The sequence below is a fragment of the Symphalangus syndactylus genome, chromosome 2 (assembly GCF_028878055.3).
Source record: "Symphalangus syndactylus isolate Jambi chromosome 2, NHGRI_mSymSyn1-v2.1_pri, whole genome shotgun sequence".
Classification (NCBI taxonomy): Eukaryota; Metazoa; Chordata; class Mammalia; order Primates; family Hylobatidae; genus Symphalangus; species Symphalangus syndactylus.
Genome location: NC_072424.2, coordinates 22,714,543 through 22,741,895, shown reverse-complemented (window position 1 = coordinate 22,741,895; position 27,353 = coordinate 22,714,543). Strand labels below are relative to the sequence as shown.

The 27,353-nt window shown below is 35.1% G+C and overlaps 1 protein-coding gene across 4 annotated transcripts in view; it reads left to right on the top strand.

Annotated features, from left to right (window-relative positions):
• ATRNL1 (attractin like 1) overlaps positions 1 to 27,353 on the top strand; it is an 861,353-nt gene that overhangs the window by 625,755 nt on the left and 208,245 nt on the right. For 3 of the 4 annotated variants that reach the window (XM_055248210.2, XM_055248235.2, XM_055248225.2), the window contains one exon: positions 8,669 to 8,776. The exons of the other annotated variant lie outside the window; for it this stretch is intronic. In XM_055248210.2, the coding sequence (XP_055104185.1) occupies positions 8,669 to 8,776 (108 nt within the window). The remainder of the gene's footprint in view (positions 1 to 8,668; positions 8,777 to 27,353) is intronic. 4 annotated transcript variants of the gene reach the window in all.

The following is a 27,353-nucleotide window of genomic DNA, read 5'->3' as shown; positions in this document are numbered from 1 at the left end:
AAGACTCTCCTAGATAAATCCATTTTGCATTATTTCTTTTATCCTGAAATGAGATCATCTTTGGCAAAGTCTTTATAGGTGATGCTATCTGTGTCAACACAGAAAAGATTTAGAGTCCGTATTTTAATTTTAAAATTTCCCGAAGAGTCAACTTCAAAAATTCTGCAATATTTTTGCATATATGGAGGTCTTCGTCCACTAACGAATAGCTTTGTTGCTTTTAACTCCAGGCTACATAAATACTTCCTCCAATATCAGACTATACTATCTGCCAGTTGCCTGCTTCCAGTTTCCTGGCACATGGTTCAGAAGAGTCCCTGGTATTTTTTTGCTGGCATGGAGAAGCTTGCTGAATAGAATCAAAAGAGTCACCCCATACATCAGTTCCTAGGAAAAGGGCATGCAGTAGGAGCTCAGCAAAAATTCATTCAATTAATTGTTACAGGCAAATTTATTCACCATGCAAATCTTGATATGAGCAAACTCTGTATCACATTTTTCTACAAATAGGCTTTTATTTTTTAAAAACAATGAAAGAAAAAAACAAATTTTTTCCTAGAATTTTAGTCTAAACTATTCAAGATCATCCTTTGGAATTTGAAGTAAAGCACTTCATAATTTGCTTCCAGTCCTTAATGAAGTTTCTTGACAAAGTATTAAGACTTCACAGAAAAGTATTTTCTTATTGCTAATGCATGAAGACATGTGCCACATGACATACAGAACTTCACTTCTCATTAGGGAACAAAATGAGATATGTGATCAAGTAGAAGATAAAAACAAGTATACACAGGTATATAATCTGCATAATCAAAGTTTTGCATGGAATATTAATCTTCAGTATTATGAAGATTTAAGTGATTTTCTTTTGAAAAAGTGTTCACAAGTTGGAATTCTTTGTTAATGAGAAGTCAGCAAGCACACAGTTGAGAAAAACCAGGGATTGTCTATGCTGGATCATGTTAGTGTTTCACTTAGACTAAAAAGAAATGATGAAATTCTAATCCTTTCCTAATTTACTTCAAAATACTCAGTGTTAGCAAACATTAGAAATTTCTGGAATGGATGTGATAATTAGATAGGGATATTATTTTACTTTTCTTTGTTTGCTCCACACTGCAAATTAGCATGATCATCCCCCACCCACCAAAAAATGATTTTACCAAGGTCTATCCAAAGATACAAAGCTTAACTGATTTGATTAACAACTTTGTGATATGCTTCAAGACACAGCTTTTGTGTTGAGAAAAATTCAAATTTTGATAAAATTCTATCCCCCCACACTCTTTTTTTTTTTTTTTTTGAGATGGAATCTTGCTCTGTTGCCCCAGGCTGGAGTGCAGTGGTGGTCCTGGCTCACTGTATCTTCTGCCTCCCAGATTCAAGCCATTCTCCTACTTCAACCCCCTGAGTAGCTGGGATTACAGGTGTACGCCACCAGGCCTGGATACGTTTTTTGTATTTTTTAGTAGAGACAGAGTTTCGTCATGTTGGCTAGGCTGGCCTTGAACGCCTGACCTCAGGCGATCTGCCCGCCTTGGCCTCCCAAAGTACTGGGATTATAGGTGTGAGCCACTGCGTCTGGCTCCTATCCCTTTTAAATTAAACTTATTTTCATGAAGACTTACAAATGGACAGATGTCAGGCACCCCTTCCATTTTCTTGACTTCAAAATTTAATTACAAAGAATTGCCCCGGTAAGAAGTACTATTTTGTCTCCTATGATGTTTAAGTAGGAATGGATAGCATGGATATGTAAAGATAAGGAAGACTTGCTAATGAAGATTATTCATTTTCTTTGACATTTCCTAAATTAACCTAAACAATGACAGCCCATGCTTAAAAGGACCATACTTATAAAAGTAAGGTATATTTTATTTAATTCCTGTCAGTAGAAACCTTTTAAAAATACCTTATTACAAGGAAATGATGGTGATGCTGTCAGGTCATATAGTTTGTACCCCCCGCTCTTGTTAGTATTGACAATTTCCAGAGTTCTGTGAGACTGATTTTACATTGAAGTTATGATCTACAATCAGTATGTAAGGCTGATATCTTTAAGAAACAAGATCATTCAGTATAGAGTATAGGTGGCATTGCATATACACCAAAGTTTACAGAAAAAACAAAGTTTGAGAACCAGTGAGCTACATGAAGAAAACAAATAAATGAAATGTTTCCAATTAAATGTCTGAGCTTTGAACTAATTCTGCCTTAAAGATAATTTTCAAATTCTTACCTAGCAAATAGGAATGTGTCAGTAATTCTAAAGTAGTTTTTCTGGCTTTTAGAATTTATTCCCTTTTGTTTTATTTTGAAGCATTAACATGAGTTGATTGATTTATTTCTTGAAATAACTTAAGGAAGTAGAGTTACATTTTGGTTCAGGATGAGGGGCTGTTAGCTTCTGAAGACAGCAGTAAGTTAATGATTGAATCCACTGAAATTGCAGGGAAAAAATTAAAGTATCATCTATCAGTGCCAGGTTCATAGACTTTTCCAGTCCTCATCTATTTGCCCTTTAGAGGTCTGTGATCTGCAGATTGAAGAATCTCTGGCTTAGAGGTTTTGTGAGGTTCCTGCCAGGTCTAAAAATCTATGGATATTGTGTCTTGGTCATATGAATTATATAATCAGTGTTAGCCAGATGACAACAAGACCCTCATTTGTTGACATAATTTAATCCATTATTTTGACCTTTCGGTTTAATTTTACTTTGAGTGATAACATATTTACTTTGATACAGATAGTCATGCTTATACTTTCTACATACGTTGACATGCACATGTACTATATATGCTTGGGTATATACATATATATAAGCTATTGTATTAGTCCACTTTCACACTACTGATAAAGACATACTTGAGACTGGGAAGAAAAAGAGGTTTAATTGGACTTACAGTTCCACGTGGCTGGGGAGGCCTCAGAATCATGGTGGGGGACCAAAGGCACTTCTTACATGGCAGCGTTAAGAGAAAATGAAGAAGAATCAGAAGCAGAAACCACTGATAAACCCATCAGTTCTCATGAGACTTATTCACTATCATGAGAATAACACGGGAAAGACCAGCCCCCACGATTCAGTTCCTCCCACTGGGTCCCTCCCACAACACAGGAGATTTCTGGGAGATACAATTCAAGTTGAGATTTGGGTGGGGACACAGTCAAACCATATCATTTATATATGCTATTAGCATTTTAGAGGATATTTTGAAATCTATATTTTAATCAAAGATCCGGAAACATTTTCCATTTTTCCTTTGTCTTTCCTCTGTCTGGTAGCAGGCTTGATGACAGTGAAAGGTAGGTTTAGGTTTTGGCACATTACTGCCCAAACAGCAACCCCGAATAACTGAACAACCTACCTGGAAAATCTGCTGTGGCTATTTGACAACATTTTGCTTTTGAATAATGAAGAAAAAATAACTAATCTTAAGGTTTTGTGGAATCTTGAATTATTAAAGGCCTTCTGGACAGTCACTGAAGTTTATTTTGCAAGTTAATATAAATATTGCAAAAATACCGTTTGACAAAGAAATTTCAAAAATCATTGGAAATGAATATTATCAGCCAACTCAGTGAATACTTGTCAGTGTTAGACGGGTAGAATTTTTTTTATTTTTAAGTTAACACATTATTTCAAACACAGCATATTGCCAGTAGGTCAAAGATTATAAAAGCCTAGAAAAAAATAACAACTGTAACCTGAATAAAGATGTTTTTCCAAGCCACACCCATAATGACTAACATCACTATCTAGGAAAATTAACCTCACACTGGAAGACTGAAAGCAAAAGATTTCCAATATTTTTCTGAACAAGAATTTGAACCTTGTGCCTTGAAGATTTAGTTATATAAGATGGTAGAATACCATGCTTTCCTAATTTAATGATACTAAAAGTTCTTGCCCCTTCTCTTCTTTACACCATCCTAACATCAAAAGAACAAAAAATGATTTTTTACTTGTATTACTGTATGTTAAATATGTTTGTGTTAATAACAGAAACCCTCTTATTTCATGAATTGTTGCATAATCTTTTATTCAGAGGCTTTATTTTACTTTGTAGCTCAAAACTAATGACAAAATCATTTTGAGTGCTCTTTTTATACCTTTCCAAATTGTTTTGAATATAATTGCTGTTAGAAATATTAATGCATTGTGATGACTTTATGGCAGTTTTTTTCTATGATCTTTGCAGTATTGCAATAAGCTAGATGTTGAGGAACAATATGAAATCTGATACTGATTTGCAAGGCAGGTCCATGAAACATCCCCACTCTAAAAAAATAAATGTCTACCTACTTTCAAGGATAAGACATAAATTCTAGAATATCAAAGGACATATAAGAGTTTTAAAAGTTTATTCATAATTAGAGTCAGTTTTATCAAAACTTTCCTTTACCCACATTTGGATGAAACAGATTTTTATACTATATTTTATTCACTCATTCATTGTTCATTCATAAAACACTATTGCCTATCAACTAAGTATTGTGGGGAATGAAAAACAAAAATAGGCTTTTGCCTTAAAGAAGATCCCAGAAAAGCATGGAGACATAAAGAGATGGTGCCATATTAATGTCACAAATAATTCATAGAAGAGATGATCATTTCAAATTTGAGGTGAGGTAGAAGGACATTTGAAGGTGGAGGAGAGAATAGATAGGGAACCTGTACAAAAGAGTCATGTAGTAGGAGGTATGAAGACAATTGGAGGCAGAGTTAGTCACTGCTTTGTTTTTTATATATGTGTATTTTTAAGGATTATTATCCTAAAGTCATTCAAAGAGTTGTATGCCTTGTGGTATTTGGAAAGTTAGCTAGTATGAAGTTTGGGGAATGATACTGTATTTGAAGTAATAGTATTAAGTTGAAGAATTATCTGTTTTCATATTTGGTAGAATCACTGACTCTATCTGACTCTACCTGGTTGTCAAATTTAAGCATAGATATTCTTTTCTTTTATATTTATTTATTTATTTATTTTTGAGACGGGGTTTCGCTCTTGTTGCCGCAGGCTGGAGTGCAATGACGCAATCTCAGCTCACTGCAACCTCCACCTCCCGGGTTCAAGTGATTCTCGTGTCTCAGTCTCCTGAGTAGCTGGGATTACAGGCATGTGCCACCATGCCTGGCTAATTTTTTTTATTTTTATTTTTATTTTTTAGCAGAGACAGGATTTCACCATGTTGGTCAGGCTGGTCTTGAACTCCTGACCTCAGGTGATCCACCTGCCTCAGCCTCCCAAAGTGCTTACAAGCATGAGCCGCTGAGCCTGGCCTGATTTTCATATCATTTTTAATTCCATGGTTTGTTTCATAAGAGATTTTGAATAGCAAAACAGTTATCATGTACAACAAATAAGATAATAACATCTCTTTAGTTTTTAAATTTTCTTCACAACAATGTTTATGGCAGTATGATTATAATCTATTGTATGATGATCAGTTTGTTCTTTTGGCTTTATTGTTCTGCTGAATAATTGGCAATAGCAGATTAGTTATAAAACAGACACATCTGCTATATGGCTTCTTATGGGTATACAAAATGTTAAGCTTCCTTTTATATAAAACACAATCCTAGAAAATAGATTAATTTTCAAAATTTCTTAAGAAAATATGATATATTTTTTCCTAATTTTCAGGATGAGTTTTTGTCATTCTTAGTCACAAATGGTGGAAGGCAGTTCCAAATCTAAATTCATTTTACCACAATAATGACATTTTCCAACTGTCTCATACATTTGCAACATTTGTTAAAAGGGAGACTAGTAGAGCAAAATGTGTCACTATTGCTGAAGAAAATGGGCCTGTGGTAATTAGTGTGCCATCTTCTGAGACAAAAATAGTGCTTGAAATTTAACATTATAATTGTACCAATTAGCAGTTATTGAGTGCTCACAACGTGCCAGCCGCGGTGTGGAACAGCCCGAGTGTGTTATCTCTTTAGTCTCAACCTTATGACTTAAAGATATTATTGCTATTCCCATTTTATAGAGAGAAGGAATGAGTGAAAGGTCTCAGTAATTAGATTATGATCCAAATGCTGGTAAGTGCAACAGCTGGGATTTAAAACAGGTCCTCTAAGGTATAGGCGTAGTGTAGGTACTGTTATTATTTATAGATGAGAAAAATTGAGGCTTAGAGAAGTCTAAATAATTTGGTTAAGCTCAAACAGCTAGAAAGTGGAGAAACTGGTATTTAAAAGTAGGACAATTGTTAAGAATAGGGGAGGAGGGCAGAAATTAGTTGCAAAGATAGTCACAATTTACTCCATTTGATTATTGTAGGGCTATCACACTAAAGCAAGAGTGTTACAGGGGAAAATGATTTTCTCTTCCTAAATTTCACAGTAAGAACATTTGTGTTAGTCTCCCAAAGGCAGAAACTCAGCTGTTTCAGCAAGGGCTGTCTAACTGGTCTTCCACTAGGTGACCCAGAATAAATTTATTTGTCTAATTCTTTATTTGTAACTTTACTGATACACTATATTGTGCCCTAATTATTTCCATTTTAGCAGATTTGCTTTACAAACTATAGTAGTAAAGTCCTGGGCAAGAAGAATATTTTTCTTGTTCTTTATATAAAGTAATTTAGTAGACATTCAGTTCCTAAAAAGTGATGGAAACACAAAGCTCAGAAGACAAACTAGAAGTTTTAAATATACTTTTGCATTCTACAAATTTAAAAATTGAATAAAAGTATCAGTCACTGACTTTTTTATGAGTTTTTGGGAGTCACAATAATAGATTACAGTCCATGGAACTCTATTTTTTGTCAACAATTGTGAGTTTGGAATACTTGTTGATTTATATTACAATATGTGATATTGAGTATTCATTAATTCTATTTTGTAGACCTTTTACTTTTAGATATAAGGAAAAGGCAAGATAAGGAAAAAGAAGCTGTTCATTTTGTCTAGCAATCACTTGTCATATGAGATGCCATTTATATGCTGAGGAGAACGAATACAAATGGAGATAATTGATAATACAAATCTTAGAAAATTGTGTTCAAACACAAAGTGGAATTTACAATTTTCTCAAGATATTTGTACATGACTATAGGACGAGTAGATTGTATATTTGTGTGTGTTGTCTGGGCATGTTGGTGTGTGTGTTTTTACCGAAGACAAAGAATCTGGTGTCTTCCGCATTTACTATCCCTTAGCATTTGAGATAACCTTATGTTTGCATTTTGCATAGACATACTATTCACATCAATTTCCCATTCCTGTTGAGAGAGGCATAAACAAGATTCTATTTGCCAGGAGCTGTATTTTTAATAATATAATTTTGAAGTTATATTAAAGTGAATAATTTGATAATTTAGATCACATTCACTTTTTACTTTGAATATGTATTTTTAAAATGAATTTATTACTTCAAAAAAATGTAATCTACAAACTTAAATTGTTACTCATTAACAGTTGCATTCTTTCTATCCCATATTGTCATGTGAATGTTCTCTTTTTAATAATAAAAACCAGGTATTAAAACAAATTTTAAATAATAAACTGTGATGGCAGTTTATTATTTAAACTTCTGCTTAAATAAACTTGTGTTTAAATAATTTGGCCTGTGTTCCTTTATCATCTACAAGGGAATTTTATGAATGTTCACTCACAGGACTACATCCATTTACGTTCAAAGACTAGTAGTTAACATTTTAAGTTAATGACAGAGAATCTTTAAAAATATCTGTGAATAATGAAGCCATTCCTTGTGTTCAAGGATTTTTGCCTTTCTTCAATAATACAATTTTCTTCTCATTTTAAAGAGTATTTAATTGCATCACACGTCCTATTTTAATATTTAATAATAATTTTATTAGCTGTATAGAATGAGAAGGGCAAGATTTGCAATATCTAGTGCTGGTCATCAATTTTTTTTTATCATGACTTAATGAATATTATAATTACAAGGAGAGGCAAAAAGATAAATTAGCTTAGTAGTTGGTTGGGACTTGCTAGTTTATTGGTTTTAGCTTGGGCAAAGCCCAGAATAGTCACAAAGAGAAAGAAACAAGTATCTGGGGGTGCTGTAGAAGTCCTTGCACACAATTTCTGCAACTTACTAATGCCTCATTTTGAATAATAAAGAGAGGCTTTGAACAAAAATATGAACACTGCCAATAATAATTCCTTCTGGTTCCATAGCAGTTCACAGGGGATTCTGATGACTTAACAAAACTTAGTCTTGGCAGGTATATGTTCATTTAATTTCTATTAATGCATTTTGGCAACTTTTCATTATCTTTTCTTAAATATTTTTACTGTTTTTTTTTCTTTTTCAGCTAAGACAAAAGTATGAGTTATTTTGAGTAGGAAAATTTGGCATAGCCATCATTGTAATAACACTTTTTACTCAAGTAGCACCTCTCACCTGAGGCTTTCAAAGTGCTTTTGAGTACATCGTATTAGGCCTGCAGGATGGAGGTTGGGGAAAAGTTATTTGTAGACACCATACATTTAAAGCCTCTGTGGACGTATAACCAAGGCCACGGGGAGAAAGTAATTTTCATCTTTAGTACCCTAGATATGGATATCTGTATAACATGATTCCTAACTTTTCAACGCCATTTGTTAAAAAAGGGATCCAGATATTGTTGAATTTCATGTGCTTTTAAACCTATTTTAAGACAAATCATTTTTAACCCCCTCCAGCAACTGCTTCGAGAACGACAGCAAATGGCCAGCCGTCCCTTTGCTTCTGTTGATGTAGCTCTGGAAGTGGGAGCTGAACAAACAGAGTTTCTGCGAGGGCCATTAGAGGTAGGAACAGTGGTGCTGAAAGAGGGCCACTGTGCTTTGCATATTTATTATATTGCTTCTCTAATCTACATCTGCTTATGAAGCCAAACAGAGTCCGATTATCTAGAGTTGACTAGATTCAGCTACATATGTTATGCCATTTTCAAGGCACATAGTTTTAATAGTATGACATGAGCTGTAACCAAAGCCACTGGAGAATCTATTAGCCTAGGCAGGAGTGACAGACTGCTCACCTGGCAGCCTTTCTCTGACAGATACGAGCTGAGGGAATTTAAGACACAGGTATGATAGAAGAAACAAAACGCCTATATTTAGTCTTTGGAGTACTCTGTGCCCCTAGTTAACAATTCACATCTATCTTTATTCACAAAGTTTACTTAGAAAAGGTGGGTGGAGATGAGTTGCATTTTAATTACATAGCTTCATTTTTGAATGTTAAAAAGTGAATGTTTCTCACATATAAAATGAATATTTTTATTTGTGGTTAATTGCTGTATTATTACATTCCTTTTTTGCAAAGGCAGAAATAGAGTATGATGAAACAAATCATTATATGCAACTAAATATGGTATTAGAATCCAAAAGTAATACGTGAAGTGGTTTCTGAAAATAATAATCCCTAAAGATGCAAATTCGGCCAGGCGCGGTGGCTCACGCCTGCAATCCCAGCACTTTGGGAGGCTAAGGTAGGCAGATCACGAGATCAGGAGATCGAGACCATCCTGGCTAACACGGTGAAACCCCGTCTCTACTGAAAATAAAAAAAAAAAAAAAAAAAAAAAAACACAAAAAATTAGCCCGGGCGGGGTGGTGGGCACCTGTGGTCCCAGCTACTCAGGAGACTGAGGCAGAAGAATGGTGTGAACCCGGGAGGCGGAGCCTGCAGTGAGCCGAGATCGTGCCACTGCACTCCAGCCTGGGCGACAGACAGAGTGAGACTCCGCCTCAAAAAAAAAAAAAAAAAAGGATGCAAAATTCACAAATTCTGATTAATGACTATTCAAAGTATTATGATGCATACTAATTTAATTGTATGTTTATTACTTTTATTTACATTTTATATGTGGTAAGATATATTTAAGTAGAAAGGTTAAGAAACTGTAGAACTGAAACATTTTATTCTCTTTTTAAAAAATGCCTCTATTTGGCTAATTTTATGTTGCCATTTTCAGATTTTATTTTTTGTCACGGAAAACAAGGAATGCAAAAATAGAATCATTCAAAAACCTAGGTATACATATAATAGATTCTGTCTGTAGCATTTTTATTTTTTCTGAAAAAATAAGACAACCTCACAATTCATGGATGCTACTCAAAGGGTCAGTTTTTAGAGGAAATGAAATATTGGGTGCATGTTTCCCTATGATTTTTAAGACATTTTTGTACTTGATTTTTTACTACTCTAGATCACAGGTTGCCATGGAAGCTTAGAACATTAGGAAATCTATGTGTATATCTTCTATTTGTTGGGGAAAAAATAACAAAAAAGAATGATTAAATGAAAGTTACAGCAAGTGCTCTAATTTCATTTTGGTTCCTTGTTTCAAATAACTTTTATAAAAAGCCTTTCACACACAGAAAACTTAGACTGTTTTTGGACTATTATAAATTCTTTTTATCCCCATCTATTTAAAACATTCTCAAATACTGCTAAAAATCGAGTAACAAGAGAAAAAAAATGTAAGTAATGCACACATAGACTAAAGAAGAAAAGAAATAATCAAAGAACTAGAAAATTCACAAACTCAAGGAACAAATATGACACAGACATGTGTCACCATAGTTTGTCAGTTGCACATTAATAGTGTTCAATAATGTATTGTTAGGTGCTCATGTGTTCATAATCATTATAGCTTCATGTTCTATTTTTTCCAAATTTTGGTTCTTTCTTTATCATTGTGAATTTTTAACCTTAAATTTTGTTTTGTAGAGTTAAAAAGTGTCTAGCCCTACTTTCTTTTAGTTCATATTTTCTGATATTCCTTATTTCATTCTTTCATTTCCAATTTCACTATATCCTTTGGTTTTACACCTATACTTTCTGGAAAAAACTGTTAGCTTTTTTATTTTTTCATTTACTCTGTTTTTTATTGATATTAACACTGACATTAACTACTGTTCTACCAAGGCTTATTTCAGCTACCCCATTTTGTGTGTATGTGTGTGTGTGTGTGTGTGTGTGTTGTTGTTACTAGCCTTGCTTCTTTTCTGTTTTTTTTCCCAGCTTCTGTCCATAAACTGATTTTCATCTACCAAACAGAATATTGCATATTCTATGTTTATGTTGCTGATAGCTACCCTTTCCTTATCAAGATTCATAGTGATTTTTCCCTAGCTGTGCTTAAATCTTGTTAAAACATATTCCTCCATTGCCCATCTCAAATAAAATTAATACTTTAGCATTCTCTCAACTTCCCTCTGTTTCTCCTTCCATATAGTAATACCACCTGGAATTTTTATCAAAACATTATGGATGTACTTCTTTCTTTATTATGGCCTATGTAAAGAACAATGAACTTTATTTGTTCTCCTTTACTTTTGATATCTAGTTGTTTGCTTATGCATTTCTTTTATTTTTCACTAAGATAACCTCTCTAAAAGACTTTTTTCAAAGAGAAACTTTGGGTCCAGCACGGTGGCTCACTCCTGTAATCCCAGCACTTTGGGAGGCCGAGGCGGGTAGATCATTTGAGGTTAGGAGTTCAAGACCTATCTGGCCAATATGGTGAAACGCCATCTCTACTGAAAATACAAAATTTAGCTGGGCGTGGTGGTGCACGCCTGTAATCCCAGTTACTCTGGAAAATGAGGCAGGAGAATTGCTTGAACCCAGGAGATGGAAGTTGCAGTGAGCCAAGATTGCACCACTGCACTCCAGCCTGGGCAACAGAGTAGGACTCCTTCTCAAAAAAAAAAAAAAAAAAAGAGAGAGAGAGAGAGAGAAACTTTGTATGGCATTATCTTTGAGAACCTAAATGCCTACCAATATGTTTTTCTCACATGTACAAAACAGTTTAATTGAATATGAAATTTTATGTTCAAAGTTCTCTTCTCCAAAGCTTTAACCATTGTCTCAAGTCTGATGTCAGTTTGATTTTTTGTCCTTTGTAAATGATCTCCATTTCCTTTTTGGAATTTTTCAGAATTTTCTCCTTTCTCAGTGTTCATACATTTTTCTCCAATGTGTCCATATGTGTGTGTATGTGTGTGTGTATATATATATATATATATATATATGTTTCTTATTTCTTCCCAAGTAATAAAAGAAATAAAAGATACATGTAAATTTACGTATTTGCTAGATCGGCAGTTGAGGCAGGGAGACGTGAATGTTTAGGGTTATCCAGCCATCTTCTTTTATAGCTATGAGATTTCTCCCCTGAGGTGAGCCCTATAATTACCCCGTCATCAGTGTATTAGTCAGGGTTCTATAGAGGGACAGAACAAATAGGAGATATATGGTCGTGTATATGTATATATTCTATATGTATAGGAGTTTATTAAGTATTACCTTACACGATCACAAGGTCCCACAATAGGCCGTCTGCAAGCTGAGGAGCAAAGAGAGCCAGTCCAAGTCCCAAAACTGAAGAACCTGGAGTCCAGTGTTCGAGGGCAGGAAGCATCCAGCATGGGAGAAAGATGGACTAGGCCAGTCTAGTCTTTTCATGTTTTTTTCTGCCTGCTTTATATTCTAGCCTCACTGGCAGATGATTAGATGGTGCCCACTCAGAATAAGGGTGGGCCTGCCATTCCCAGCCCACTGACTCAAATGTTAATCTCCTTTGGCACATCCTCACAGACACACCCAGGATCCATACATTGTATCCTTCAATGCAATCAAGTTGACACTCAGTATTAACCATCACAATCATTCTCCAGCCTTACGCTGGCACTTGACTGGTACTGCTGCTTTCCTGCGCCACAGCAGGTGGGATAGGTACCAGTCTATTCAGGACAAAGTGGACTGTGGCCCATATTATCTCCATGTTTAAAATCAGGAGAGGGAACAAATGACTCATTCTGATTTGCTATTTTGTTGTCTGTGGGGTCATTTTTGCAAGTACTTGGTATAACATAAAGCATTATATTAATTGTTGTAATTCTTACTATTTTTATTTTTTACTCAGTTCTCTTAATAACTAGCATGCCTCTATTTCTTTTGTACAACTTTTTGCAGAAAAATAATTCTCATTTAGGAAAGGCCTTTATATCTGGGGATCAAGATCTAGTTATTAATATATGGTATTTTTATGGAAATAGCTTTATTGAAATATAGAACATATATCAATAGTTCATCAATTTAATATATATAGTACACTGATTTTTGGTATATATACAGTTATGTAACCACCACCAAAGTCAATTTTGGAACCTGTCATCACCCTGAAAGAAACCCTATGCCTTTTAGCAGTCTCCCTACCCCACATTTTTCTTTAGCCCCTGCCCCCCGCTACCCCACACCCATCTCCTAGCCCTAGGCAAGAATTAGTCTACCATCTTTAAAGATTTTACTGTTTTGGACATTTCATACAAATAAAACTATATACAGTGTGATCTTTTGTGATTAGCTTCTTTCGCTTAGCATAATGTCTTTAAAGTTGATACATGTTGTAGCGCGTGTTAGTGCTTCATTCATTTCTATTGTCAAATGATATTCCATTGTATGGATGTGGCACAGTTTGTTTATACATTAATTAGTTGATGGTTATTTGAGTTGTTTTCACTTTTTGGATACTATGAATGATGCCACTGTGAACATTTGTGTAAAAAAAATTGTATAAACATGTTTACATTTTTGGGGGTATATGCCTAAGAGTGGAATTGCTGGATTATATCGTAACTTTTTACCACTTGTTGAAAAGTACTTTCTTTCTCCATTGAATAGTCTAGGGACCCTTGTTGAAAACCAATTTACCATAACCATGAGGATTTATTTCTGGAATCTCAATATTATTCTACCAATCTATTTATCTATTCTTATGACAGTACCACACTATTTGATGACTCTACCTTTGTAGCAAGTTTTGGAATCTAAAAGTGTGAGTCATCCAACTTTGTTCTTTTTAAAGACTGTTTTGAAGATTGAATTTGAACTTCCTAGGTCTTGGGAACGATCAAAATGTTTAAATTGAGGTTAAAACATTATTTTTCAAAATTCCTTTACATACACTATCTCAATCTCATTTGAGTCTTAAGTCAATCCTATAAAATAAGCAGAGCATATTTCATCTTTTTTTTCTATTTACTATTGAGGAAACTGAGGCTCTGAGAGCTTCAGACGTATGCTGAAGATCACAAATTCAGTCACCAGTAGAGCAAGAACCAGGGTTCAAATCTCATATTGGCCTAAGGGTTTCTTTCCCGCATTGCTTTTTATATATGCTGATTTTCGTTCAAATTGAGAAACATCTTAGACCTTAATATATCTGTAGAATATTTTTTGTAAAGAATAGAGTTACTTAAAGTTCATGTAGTATACTTTGATTCCAGGTGCTCAAATAGTCATAATGGTGGATCTTAAGGAAGAACTTTCACTTGGAAAGTTATAGGCTGTCTTAGTAGATCAGAGAATTCCAGCAGTTATCCATTATAATCTAAATTGCTATAAAGAAATCAAAGTGATTTACTAAACTGCAATAAACTCAGCACACAAGCTTTCTGTTATTTTTTATTAGAAGTTTCATATAAAAATAACTTTTGTAGTTTTGTTATGCTAATAAAGTAACAGTTCTGTGGAAACAAAGTAATTTAAGATGGTTTTATTTGGTAATTATAGTCAAGTAGGCTAATTAATAATTTTAAAGACAACGTTTACAGCATGATTTTTACCAGACTAATTATTTCATTAGTATTCTCTGTACATATTTTAACTACTTTATACCAGAATTTTCATTTTACAAATTTGTAATGTTTTGATTCTCTCCACATATAAAGAAAATTATAGCTTTCGCGTACTATAAAGTAGAGTTTTCAAAAAGACACTGGACAAGTAAGAAGCATATGGTAACCTAGAAAAAATTAATTTCGAGTCTACTTTCTATTTGGTAGTTCTAACAGTGCTAATTTTGACATCACATTGAAGTTTATTGGGACAGTTCAGCCTCATGTCTTATGTAAGAAACCTCTCTCCCAAGGTGAAAAACGCATTGTTCAAGTCTAAGGCAGTCAAAGTGAAGCAGCTGTCCTGTTAAGAGCATTGCTGGCCTCGTTCCTGGAGCACGTTAAGCCCAGTCCTCTGCTCTTGGGCACAGTCAGTGGTCCCCTGGTTCCTCATTCCTGTCCTGCCATATCCATGGACAGTAGTTCCAGTGACTGGCCTAAGCAGCTTATTTACTTTTCCCCAGGTTTCCTTTTTTCTTATAGCTGATTTGTGATATTTGATATTTTTAATTATTATCATTTACTATTAATATTCTGATTATGTAAACAATACATCATTATAGATAAATATTAATGCACATATAATACAAATTAAAATATTTCATTATCCCATTACCCATAAATATTCAGTGCCAGAACTTTTATTTCCTTCCAATAACATTTTCATTTTGCATATTTGTATTTTTACAAAATTGAAAGCATATTTTATATGTGATTTTGCATTTTGTTTTTCTCAGTATTAGAATAAGAACATTTTTCACATCTAAGTTTGATTCAAAAATACATTTTAATTATTTTGTGGTATATCATCATTTATTTGCCTATTTTATTTTCAATTAGCATTATTCTAATTTCACACTATTATAAAGAAGACTGCACTTCATTTTTGTATATAATTCAATCTTACTTTATGAAAAAAACCTACTGAATCAAAAGTTATTAACTTTTAGGATCTTGAGGTATATTGCTTATTTACTTTCTAGAAATGTCTCTGTTCACACTATCTTTAGCAAAGTTTGAGAATTTCTATTTTCGTGCATCCTTATCAAAAATGATTGTTAGCATTTTTACAACTTTGTTAATTTGATACAAGAAATGTTACCTTCTTTCTTTTAATCAAATTTTTATTGTTAGTAAAATTGAATATTTTTGTATTGTCTGTAACACTTGTATTTTTCCTAGATGTTCATTTATTGATCATTATTCTCTAATCCTTTTCTATTTTAATAGCATTTATTGATAGTCATCTGATTATATAAGAAATATTGTATTAGTTCTAGAAAACTTAGAAATGATGGAATAGCTCATTCAATATCTTTCTTCATCTTTCTATTGGAACATTCCTTGCCTTTTTACTTCTAGATCAAATATATTAAGCATTTGTAAATTACCGGCTATAAATGTTATATTTTCTCTACTTTTAACTAATCAGCTTATTGTGTCTTTTGGTAATATTTTTCAAACCCTACCTTTGCTTTCTTTTCATCCTGAATTTCCTATTATTTTTCCATCTTTAAAAAATATTCCCTTTTATCCTCAATTGATCTTCATGTTATAAAATTTATTTATTTTAGTGGTTACTCTTAACATTTTAACAGGCATAGTTTAAGTCAAAAATTAATGAACATTTTTCCCTCTTCCCTAACAATGTAAGAACAATTTAAATCTTGCTTCCAGTTTTCATTGTTTTTGTTACCTTTGTTAAGTTCTATGAGTTTTGTCATTCCTTGAATTAAACATTATTGTTGTTGTATTATATGATCAATATGCGTTTACATTTACTTACATATTGTGTATTTTCTTGGCTCACAGTTGTTCTTCACCTTCAGAGCTTCCTTTTAAAATGTTTCCACTTTCCTGCTCTGTCTTTAAGAAATTCCTTTAGCGTATGTCTTTTGATAATAAACTCTCTTAGTCTTTCTATTCCCCTCTCCAGTTTCAGTATCCTCTTATTGTTTACAGTCTAAGAAATGTATTTAAAATACATTTTATCAAGCATTCTGGTTATCTTTCAGTGGGACAGTCACACTCACACATTGTGTTCATGTGAAAATTGTTCTGACGCTGGCTTCTGATTACCATTGTTGCTGTAGTAGGTCCCTTCATATCCCCAGGAAATATGTTCCAAGAGTCCCCGTGGATGCCTGAAATATGGGATAGTACCAAACCGAGATATACATACCTATGATAAAGTGTAATTTATAAATTAGGCACAATAATAGATTAACAGCCGTAACTAATAATAAAATAGAACAATATTAATAACATGCCAGCATCACTACTCTTGCACTTTGGGGCCATTATTAAATAAAATAAGGGTACCTGAACACAAGTACTGTGATACTACAAAGCTGATGTGATAACCAAGACAGCTACTAAGTGATTAATGGGCAAGTAATTCATACAGTGTAGATGCAGGCTGAATATGCTAGACAGAGATGATTCGCATCTTGTTCCAAGTCAGAATTATGTGCAATTTAATCTTTTTCTCCTGGAATTTTTCCATTCAATATTTTCAGACCACAGTTGACTACAGATAGCTGAAACCATGGAAAGTGAACCCATGGATAAGGGAAGACTACTGTACTAAAAACTTTCCTTCAGTATAATTGTCACTCCTTTATAGAGAATCTAGCTTTTCTCTCTGAAATCCCTGTGTTTGATGTTCAGCAGTTTTATCACAATTTAACAAAGTATACCTTTATTTGTATTTAACCTACTTGGCATATATTGTGCTTCCTGTATTTGAGGATCCAAGTCTTTGGTTATTTCTAAAAATTATTGAGTCATTATCCCATTTGTATTTTCTTTATTCCCCTTCTAAGACTCTGATTAGATGCGTGTTAAACCTCTTTCCATCTTCACAATCTCTTAGTCTTTCTCTTTTGTTTTCTTTTTTTTTTTTTTTATTATACTTTAGGTTTTAGGGTACATGTGCACAATGTGCAGGTTTGTTACATATGTATCCATGTGCCATGTTGATTTCCTGCACCCATTAACTCGTCATTTAGCATTAGGTGTATCTCCTAATGCTGTCCCTCCCCCCTCCCCCCACCCCACAACAGTCCCCGGAGTGTGATGTTCCCCTTGCTGTGTCCATGAGTTCTTATTGTTCAATTCCCACCTATGAGCGAGAACATGCGGTGTTTGGTTTTTTGTCCTTGCGATAGTTTACTGAGAATGATGTTTTCCAGTTTCATCCATGTCCCTACAAAGGACACGAACTCATCATTTTTTATGGCTGCATAGTATTCCATGGTGTATATGTGCCACATTTTCTTAATCCAGTCTATCATTGTTGGACATTTGGGTTGGTTCCAACTCTTTGCTATTGTGAATAGTGCCGCAATAAACATACGTGTGCATGTGTCTTTAAAGCAGCATGATTTATAGTCCTTTGGGTATATACCCAGTAATGGGATGGCTGGGTCAAATGGTATCTCTAGTTCTAGATCCCTGAGGAATCGCCACACTGACTTCCACAATGGTTGAACTAGTTTACAGTCCCACCAACAGTGTAAAAGTGTTCCTATTTCTCCACATCCTCTCCAGCACCTGTTGTTTCCTGATTTTTTAATGATGGCCATTCTAACTGGTGTGAGATGGTATCTCACTGTGGTTTTGATTTGCATTTCTCTGATGGCCAGTGATGATGAGCATTTCTTCATGTGTTTTTTGGCTGCATAAATGTCTTCTTTTGAGAAGTGTCTGTTCATGTCCTCTGCCCACTTTTTGATGGGGTTGTTTGTTTTTTTCTTGTAAATTTGTTTGAGTTCATTGTAGATTCTGGATATTAGCCCTTTGTCAGATGAATAGGTTGCAAAAACTTTCTCCCATTCTGTAGGTTGCCTGTTCACTCTGATGGTAGTTTCTTTTGCTGTGCAGAAGCTCTTTAGTTTAATGAGATCCCATTTGTCGATTTTGGCTTTTGTTGCCATTGCTTTTGGTGTTTTAGACATGAAGTCCTTGCCCACGCCTATGTCCTGAATGGTATTGCCTAGGTTTTCTTGTAGGATTTTAATGGTTTTAGGTCTAACATATAAGTCTTTAATCCATCTTGAATTAATTTTTGTATAAGGTGTAAGGAAGGGATCCAGTTTCAGCTTTCTACATATGGCTAGCCAATTTTCCCAGCACCATTTATTAAATAGGGAATCCTTTCCCCATTTCTTGTTTTTGTCAGGTTTGTCAAAGATCAGATAGTTGTAGCTATGCGGCATCATTTCTGAGGGCTCTGTTCTCTTCCATTGATCTATGTCTCTGTTGTGGTACCAGTACCATGCTGTTTTGGTTACTGTAGCCTTGTAGTATAGTTTAAAGTCAGGTAGCGTGATGCCTCCAGCTTTGTTCTTTTGGCTTAGGATTGACATGGCGATGCGGGCTCTTTTTTGGTTCCATATGAACTTTAAAGTAGTTTTTTCCAATTCTGTGAGGAAAGTCATTGGTAGCTTGATGGGGATGGCATTGAATCTATAAATTACCTTGGGCAGTATGGCCATTTTCACGATATTGATTCTTCCAACCCATGAGCACAGAATGTTCTTCCATTTGTTTGTATCCTCTTTTATTTCATTGAGCAGTGGTTTGTAGTTCTCCTTGAAGAGGTCCTTCACATCCCTTGTAAGTTGGATTCCTAGGTATTTTATTCTTTTGAAGCAATTGTGAATGGGAGTTCACTCATGATTTGGCTCTCTGTTTGTCTGTGATTGGTGTACAAGAATGCTTGTGATTTTTGTACATTGATTTTGTATCCTGAGACTTTGCTGAAGTTGCTAATCAGCTTAAGGAGACTTTGGGCTGAGACAATGGGGTTTTCTAGATATACAATCATGTCATCTGCAAACAGGGACAATTTGACTTCCTCTTTTCCTAATTGAATACCCTTTATTTCCTTCTCCTGCCTGATTGCGCTGGCCAGAACTTCCAGCACTATGTTGAATAGGAGTGGTGAGAGAGGGCATCCCTGTCTTGTGCCAGTTTTCAGAGGGAATGCTTCCAGTTTTTGCCCATTCAGTATGATGTTGGCTGTGGGTTTGTCGTAGATAGCTCTTATTATTTTGAGATACGTCCCATCAATACCTAATTTATTGAGAGTTTTTAGCATGAAGGGTTGTTGAATTTTGTCAAAGGCCTTTTCTGCATCTATTGAGATAATTCTCTTTTGTTTTCTATCTCCTTCTCAGTGCTGTTTCTTTTGGCTTATTCCGAACATTGTTCCAATTCACTAATTATTTTAAGTGTATAAAATCTGTTTTTGACCTGCTTTCTACTCTATCCATTTGGATTACTTTCAACACATATTTTTATTACTTTTTAAAGTTATATTTTATTATTTATTATTTTTTAAAGTTCTATTTGGTTCTTTTTTTAAATCTGACAGTTTTTGAAAGTCTCTTCTTCCTGTTTTCATTACTTCATTTTGCATTCCAAACAAAATTATTTTTATGTTGTATCTGATCATTTCAATATCTGAAATCCTTGGAAATCTAAATCTGTTGATTATTTCTGCTGGCTCTCACTCATTATGACTGATTTCCTTGTGTATTTGGTGATCTTTATGAGCTCTTATTTGATCTTACTTTGTGGTTTGCTAGTGACCTAAAGAATGCTTTCCTCCATAGAGGATTGCTTCTGCCAAAAACCAAGGGCCTCTCCTTATTCTGTAGTCACTTCTTTCAGCGTCTCTGGAATAGTTCAGGAATCTCAAACTCAGTTTTCCTTTTTATTTATTTATTTATTTTTTTGAGATGGAGTCTTGCTCTGTCACCCAGGCTGGAGTGCATTGGCATGATCTCAGCTCACTACAACCTCTGCTTCCCAGGTTCAAGCGATTCTCCTGCCTCAGCCTCCCAAGTAGCTGGGACTACAGGCATGTGCCTCCATGCCTGGCTAATTTTTGTATTTTCAAACTCAGTTTTCTTACTGTGTGAGTTGCTTATATTAACTTTTACCCTCAGGGCCACTCTGCTGTCATGTTTGCTTGCTGCTCATTGCACCCTCTCTAGTTTTATCTGGTTGCCATGGAGCAGTTTTATCTGGTTGCCTTGGAGCATTCCCTTACTGGCTGCATTCTCAGCAATGCATTAAAAGGTATACTTCATTGGGTAGGCATGGTGGCTCATGCTTGTAATTGCAGCACTTTGGGAGGCCTAGGCAGGAGGATTCCTTAAGCTTAGGAGGTCAAAACCCGCCTGAGCAACATGGCAAAAACCCTGTCTTTACAAAACATCCCCCCACCCCCCCCCCAAAAAAAAAGGCTGGGCATGGTGGCATGCATCTATGGTTTCAGCTACTCAGGAGTCTGAGGTGGGAGAAATGCATGAGCCCGGGAGTTCGAGGCTGCAGTGAGCCATGATCGTACACTGCACTCTGGCCTGGTTGAACAGAGCAAGACCCTGTCTAAAAAAAAAAAAAAGAAAAGTATACTTCATTAAGCATTTGGTTATTTTGAAGTGGGAAGGCCCTACTTACACTATCTATAGTTGTCTCCTCTGGCAACTGTATTTTACTGAACACAGGTTCTCTTTGGATTGCCATTCCTCTTCCTGGCCTTGGCTCACTATTTTCATTGTCACCAATTTAAGACTCAGGCTTTGGCAAGTTGAAAGGGATGGGAATGGAGGTCCTCTTCACTTGTTAATGTGCTAGTGGCATAGAAACAATCAAGCCACCCATTTCCTACTGACCTTTTGGTACTCTCCCGGTTTCAGGGAGAAGGAGGACTCAGACCCTCAATTCTGCTTCTTTCTAAGCCTCTTGGGGACCAGAGAGTCCAGGTATAGTCTTTTAAGAACTGTGTTGACTTTTCTCTTGGTGTTTACAGTTCTCTCTAGACCAAGCCTCTGTAAAATTCTTACACTGGGTCTTGATGCTGGTTCCTATGCGCTTGGCCAGTCCAAATGGGAGAAAGTAAGGCATGAGTTCCCTCCGCCAGAGTCTCTATAGGACCCAATCCCTAACTGCACATAGTTGCCTATAGGCCCCGTGAGCCATTTGCCTTAAGAGAGGGAGATGATTTTCAGTTGGTAGTAGACAGAAGGAAATTGTAAGGAAATTGCCAAATTCTTCATAAAAAATGATTTAGAAGATAATGTTTTTGTATGTTTGTTTGTTTGTTTGTTTGTTTTGAGATGGAGTCTTGCTCTGTCGCCCGGGCTGGAGTACAGTGGCATGATCTCGGCTCACTGCAACCTCTGCCTCCCAGATTCAGGCAATTCTCCTGCCTGAGCCTCCTGAGTAGCTGGGATTACAGACACGCGCCACAATGCCCAGCTAATTTTTGTATTTTTAGTAGAGACTGGGTTTGACCATGTTGGCCAGGCTGGTCTTGAACTCCCGACCTCAGGTGATCCACCTGCCTCAGCCTCCCAAAGTAGTTGGATTACAGGCGTGAGCCACCATGCCTGGCCATGATTTTTTATTTTAAGAAAATTATTTACAATAAATAAGAGATTTTTATAGGCACACCTTTGGTTCTTGAAGTGAGGAAAGATCTAGTTTCCCAGCTGCATTTTGGAATTTTCTTCATCTTTATTTTAAAATTATAAAAAGACCTTTCTTCACCAAAACCATTTAGCAGACAATGTTTTGGAAAAAAATTTTTGGAAATGTCAGATTTGTAGTATTAACATAAATATCATGAGTTTCATGATTGATTGAAGCATGAAATAAGAATTAAGTAATGGTGCTTCTTCAATATTAACATGATATAAATAGAACTATTAAAAAGGTATGAGTATAATGTATTACTGAAATTATTGAAATCTACATGGTTTTAAGTTAATATAATCTGAAGTTTAAGCATGATAAAAGTCATTTGTTTACATTTTAAATAAATAATTTGATAAATGCCCTAGGTTAACTGTCCTAATAAAGTAAATTACTGCTATCATCTTTCATTCAGAATTCACTGAGTCCAAAGCTAAATATATATATTTATAATTATTGTATACATCCAAAATTAAAATTTTACAAATGAAATTTTTCATTGCACTATTGAAATATTATTTTTATCTTAAATCATTTAAGATGAATATAAACTATGATGGAGAAAAATGTAAAGATGAAAATGAACAACAGCAACAACAAAAAACTAGTTTCTCTTCACTGTGTCTGACATAATAAATAGAAACATTTGGATGTACAAAAGGCTTATAGTCCTGATCAACCTTATTCATACTGGCTGCCATTCAAGAGAATAATGTATTATTTAAGCTTATGGTCATATCACAGCTGAATCAATCTAGCATAAACTATTTTTATACAGCATCCTTGCAAGTAAGAAATGGCTATGTAAAGTAAGACTATAATATCCTTTATTGGAAAGTTATAAATATAGTTTAACAATGCTTGGGAACAGTGTTATAGCTTTGGATAAGCAAGACTGAATTGCCAACACTGTCCTCCACCCTTCACCTACTCTCAGATAAGAGAGGTAACATATTGAATCCACCAAAAATAACTGTGCTCAACAGAATGGGCAGATTGTATCTCCTGCACCCAAGAACATTCCACAATCTATGAAACACAGTAGGGTAAATTTGAGTATTTTCAAACCCTTTGAATACTCACTCCTATGTATGTTAAAATGATTGTGTTTAAAACATTAACACAAAACTAGTATTAACATCGTAATTAATACAACTTTCTCAGTAACAGCAATCAGCTAGTCATATTTTTGGCTCCTATTTCTAACCTTTTAGATTGTCTTGAAGCATTCATTGTATGTCTGGTAATATCTGGTAGTTATTTTCTAGTTTTTGTTTAAATATTTTATTAGGCTGTTATTGCCTATGACAGTTACTTTTACACTAAATTTATGATTTTGTTTAATATATTTTTTGCTTATGTTTCACATAAAATCAGTTACTAATTTAACTTGTATTTCCTTTTTTCTGTTACATGCAGTAGGAGATAATCTCATCAGGTTTATATCCTCAATGGAATAACTGACTGTAAGAATCCTACAAAATGCTGTTAAATCAAATAGAATCTTATGAATTGAAATACCAGATATTCAAAATGTAAAGCTAGATATTTTTTATGTAGAATCTAAGAAACCAATAATGTTATACTTTAGATAAACAAACATTTTCATGTGTTCCCATATTTTACTTTCTTAGAAAATAAAATAGCAACTAGGTCAAAATTTAGAGTATTAAATATGCAAATTTACCTCAAATCTTAATATAGATTTTTTTTCATCAAAGGTCATAGTTCTTACATATTTCATACCAGAGACCTTTTCTTATATTTACACTTGATAATTTTGTTTATATTATTGTATGCCTTTTAAAATTTGCTTTATAGAGAAAGGCTCTGGATTTACCATTAATGACATATGAAAGTGGGGCAGAAAGTTGGGTGCAGCAGCACACACCTGTAGTCCCAGGTACTTGTGAGGCTGAGGTGGAAGGATCATATGAGGCCAGAAGTTCCAGGCCAGGCTGAGCAATATCAAGATCCTATCTATCTATCTATCTATCTATCTATCTATCTATCTATTTATTTTGTTTTTTTGGATGGAGTCTTGCTCTGTCACCCAGGCTGGAGTGCAGTGGCACAATCTTGGCTCACTGCAACCTCCACCTCCTGGGTTCATGCAATTCTTCTGCCTCCGCCTCTTGAGTAGCTGGGAATACAGGCACACACCACCATGCCTTGCTAATTTTTGTATTTCTAGTAGAGATGGTGATTCACCATGTTGGCCAGGCTGGTCTCAAACTCCTAACCTCAAGTGATCTACCTGCCTTGGTCTCCCAGAGTGCTGGGATTACAGGTGTGAGCCACCACACCTGGCCAATCCTATCTCTTTAAACACACACGCGTGCACACATACACACACACACACAAACACAATGTTATGGAATAGGCTATCAAATATATAAAATTTAAGTGCAATTTTTTATGGAGGAGTTTTTATTTCTTGATTTTTTTACTCATCCCAGCACATCTTGAAAAATAAAAGTAATAACAGCTCAGTTTTATTTTTCCATATTTTAAACTGGAAATTCTACCTTAAAAACAAACTCTATATACTATGAACAATTGGCTCCACAAATATTTACCTATATGCAAAGCAATACAGGAGGTAGATATGGAAAATATGTTATCTTTACCTTTCAGAAACTTTCAGACTAACAAGAGAGATATGTACGTGTAAAAATGCCTCCAATAAAAATATGTTATTAATGCCAAAAGGGCAATAAGCATGAAGAAGAGGAAAAAGGAATACAATACTCAGTGTATTGCTGAATGTTTCAGGAAAGGTTGTGGTCATTTATCTTGGCCTTTAAAGGTACATAAAATGTCAGTAGGCAGAGATAGGAATACGTGAGGATGGAGACAAGTAAGAAGCATGCCAAGTTGAGAGAGCAAGGTGAGCGAGGGACGGAGACAGATAACAGTTTGGTATGTGAGTGAGGCAGTGAGAAGGCCACATTCACCCAATGAGGAAGCAGCTGTGAGGGTTAAGGTAGCAAATGTAGGAGCATATCATGGAAGACAATTTAAATAAGATGCCGAGGATCACACAGAAGGTTTTTGAGAAGAGTTTTATGATTAATTTTAGAAAGATTAAACTGGCAGCATTTTGTAGCATCAATTGGATTGAAGTAATTGAGGTAGAGAAACAATTTGGAAGGGCAGGAGCTGAACTAGTGATTGTCAAAATGTTAAGGTGCAAATATTACTGAAAACTTTGACAATGTAGAATATACAGAATGTAAGTAACTGAATATAGGGATAGTCTGGGTCAAAAAGACGGAGAGGGGTCAGAAGATTGGGTCTTCTTCATATGTACTTGAACTCATGGGAGTGAGAAAAGAGAATTGAAGGTAGAATCTAGGAAAATTGCTGCAAGGAAACAGATTCAAATGACAGCCTGAGAAAGAGTACAGAATTAAGAAGATTGAAGAGTTTTAGAACCATTAGAATTAAGAATAAGACAGCATGCCAAGAAGGATGGTGTGGTAAAATATGTCATCCATTTCAAAGCAGTCAATGAAGATAAGCACTAGGAGAAAAGATGGAATTTGGTAATTATACAGTCACTGGTGGCTTTTGAGGAAGTAATTTCTATTGAATGGCAGAAGCCAGACCACAAGAGATGTGTGAAGATGAGAAAGTGGATGCAACAAGGATAGATGACCATTTTGGAACTGACAATATTGAAAGGAAGGAAGGACATGAGATAGTAATTTAAGAAATTGGCAGTTTCAAGAGAAAGCCTTTTGGGGGAAGGAATATTCAAGGGAAAAAATGCGTAGTAGGATAAAGGGGAGGTGAAAGCAGAGAAGGGATCAAGAAGTCAAGTATAAGGATAATAAAATGATGGGTAAAGATCAAAAGACATTTTGAGCGGTTCTATTTGATAGGAGTTTACCTTTGATAATCTTATAATTTTTCATGATAATTTAGGAGTAAGGTCACCTGCAGAGAGTGAACTTGATGTACATAGTTGAAGCTTAAGAATAGTAAGAGATGTAGAACATTTGTTTCAAAGGCTATGATGGTTAAGACAAAAACTGAGTTATCCATCTCCTTTTACTCTATTCTTCATTTTCTATCTGTCATTGAGCCCTGCCTGTTCTACAGCCTAAGTGTATCTTAAGTGAATCTCTTTATCCTCACTACTGCCAATGTGTTTCAAGCCTTCATGATTTTTTTCCTGCTCTGTTACATTATCCTCCCTACTGGTTTCCCTGCCTTCACTCTTCCAGGCAATTTTCCACATTGCTACTAAAGTGATCTTTCTAGCATGCAAATCTTCACATATCACCTTGCTCAAAATTCTCCAATGGCTTCTCTATTAGTCCACTCTCACACCGCTAATAAAGACATACCCAAGACTGGGTAATTTATAAAGGAAAGAGGTTTAATTGACTCACAGTTCAGCATGGCTGGGGAGGCTTCAGGAAAGTTACAATGAAGGAGGAAGGGGAAGCAAATATGTCCTTCTCCACATGGCAGCAGGAAGGAGAAGTGCTGAGTAAAAGGGGAAAAGTCCCTTATAAAGCCATCAGATCTCATGAGAACTCACTCACTATCATGAGAACAGCGTAGAGGTAACCACTCCGTGATTCAGTTACCTCCCACCAGGTGCCTCCCAGGACACCACACATGGGGATTATGGGAACTACAATTCAAGATGAGATTTGGGTGGGGACACAGACAAACCATATTAGCTTCCTATCTCTTATAGTAAAAAAAAAAAAAAAAAAAAAAAAAAAAATACAGCTCCTCTACAGAATGTACTATATACTCTACATGGATCTGATACTACCATTCCTATCCAGCCATTTCTTATCATTTCACCCCAATAAGCTGACTCCACACAACATCCCTGCCTTTGCCTCTGACTCTGTCTCTGTTGTTCTCTTGTCCTAGAGGAAATTGCCTGAAGTGGTAGAGTTTAACTAATTCTTAAAGTTCGAAACAAAAGAAAGAAATAATAAAGAAAAAATGAATGAGAAACATTATCTTAAGGTGATAAAAAGGATTGCTGAGCAACAGTGAAGCATTGAGGATATAGAAATTATGTAGGAGCACAGTCCCTATTCTTGTGAATAACAATTCAAGTAGAAGTGAGAGGGGAAACTGATGTTTAAGATCTTAAAAAATATTTGAGTTACAAAGTAATTAGGACTGCCTGATTTTGCTTTATTTATTGATTATTCTCAATTAGGTAGATCTG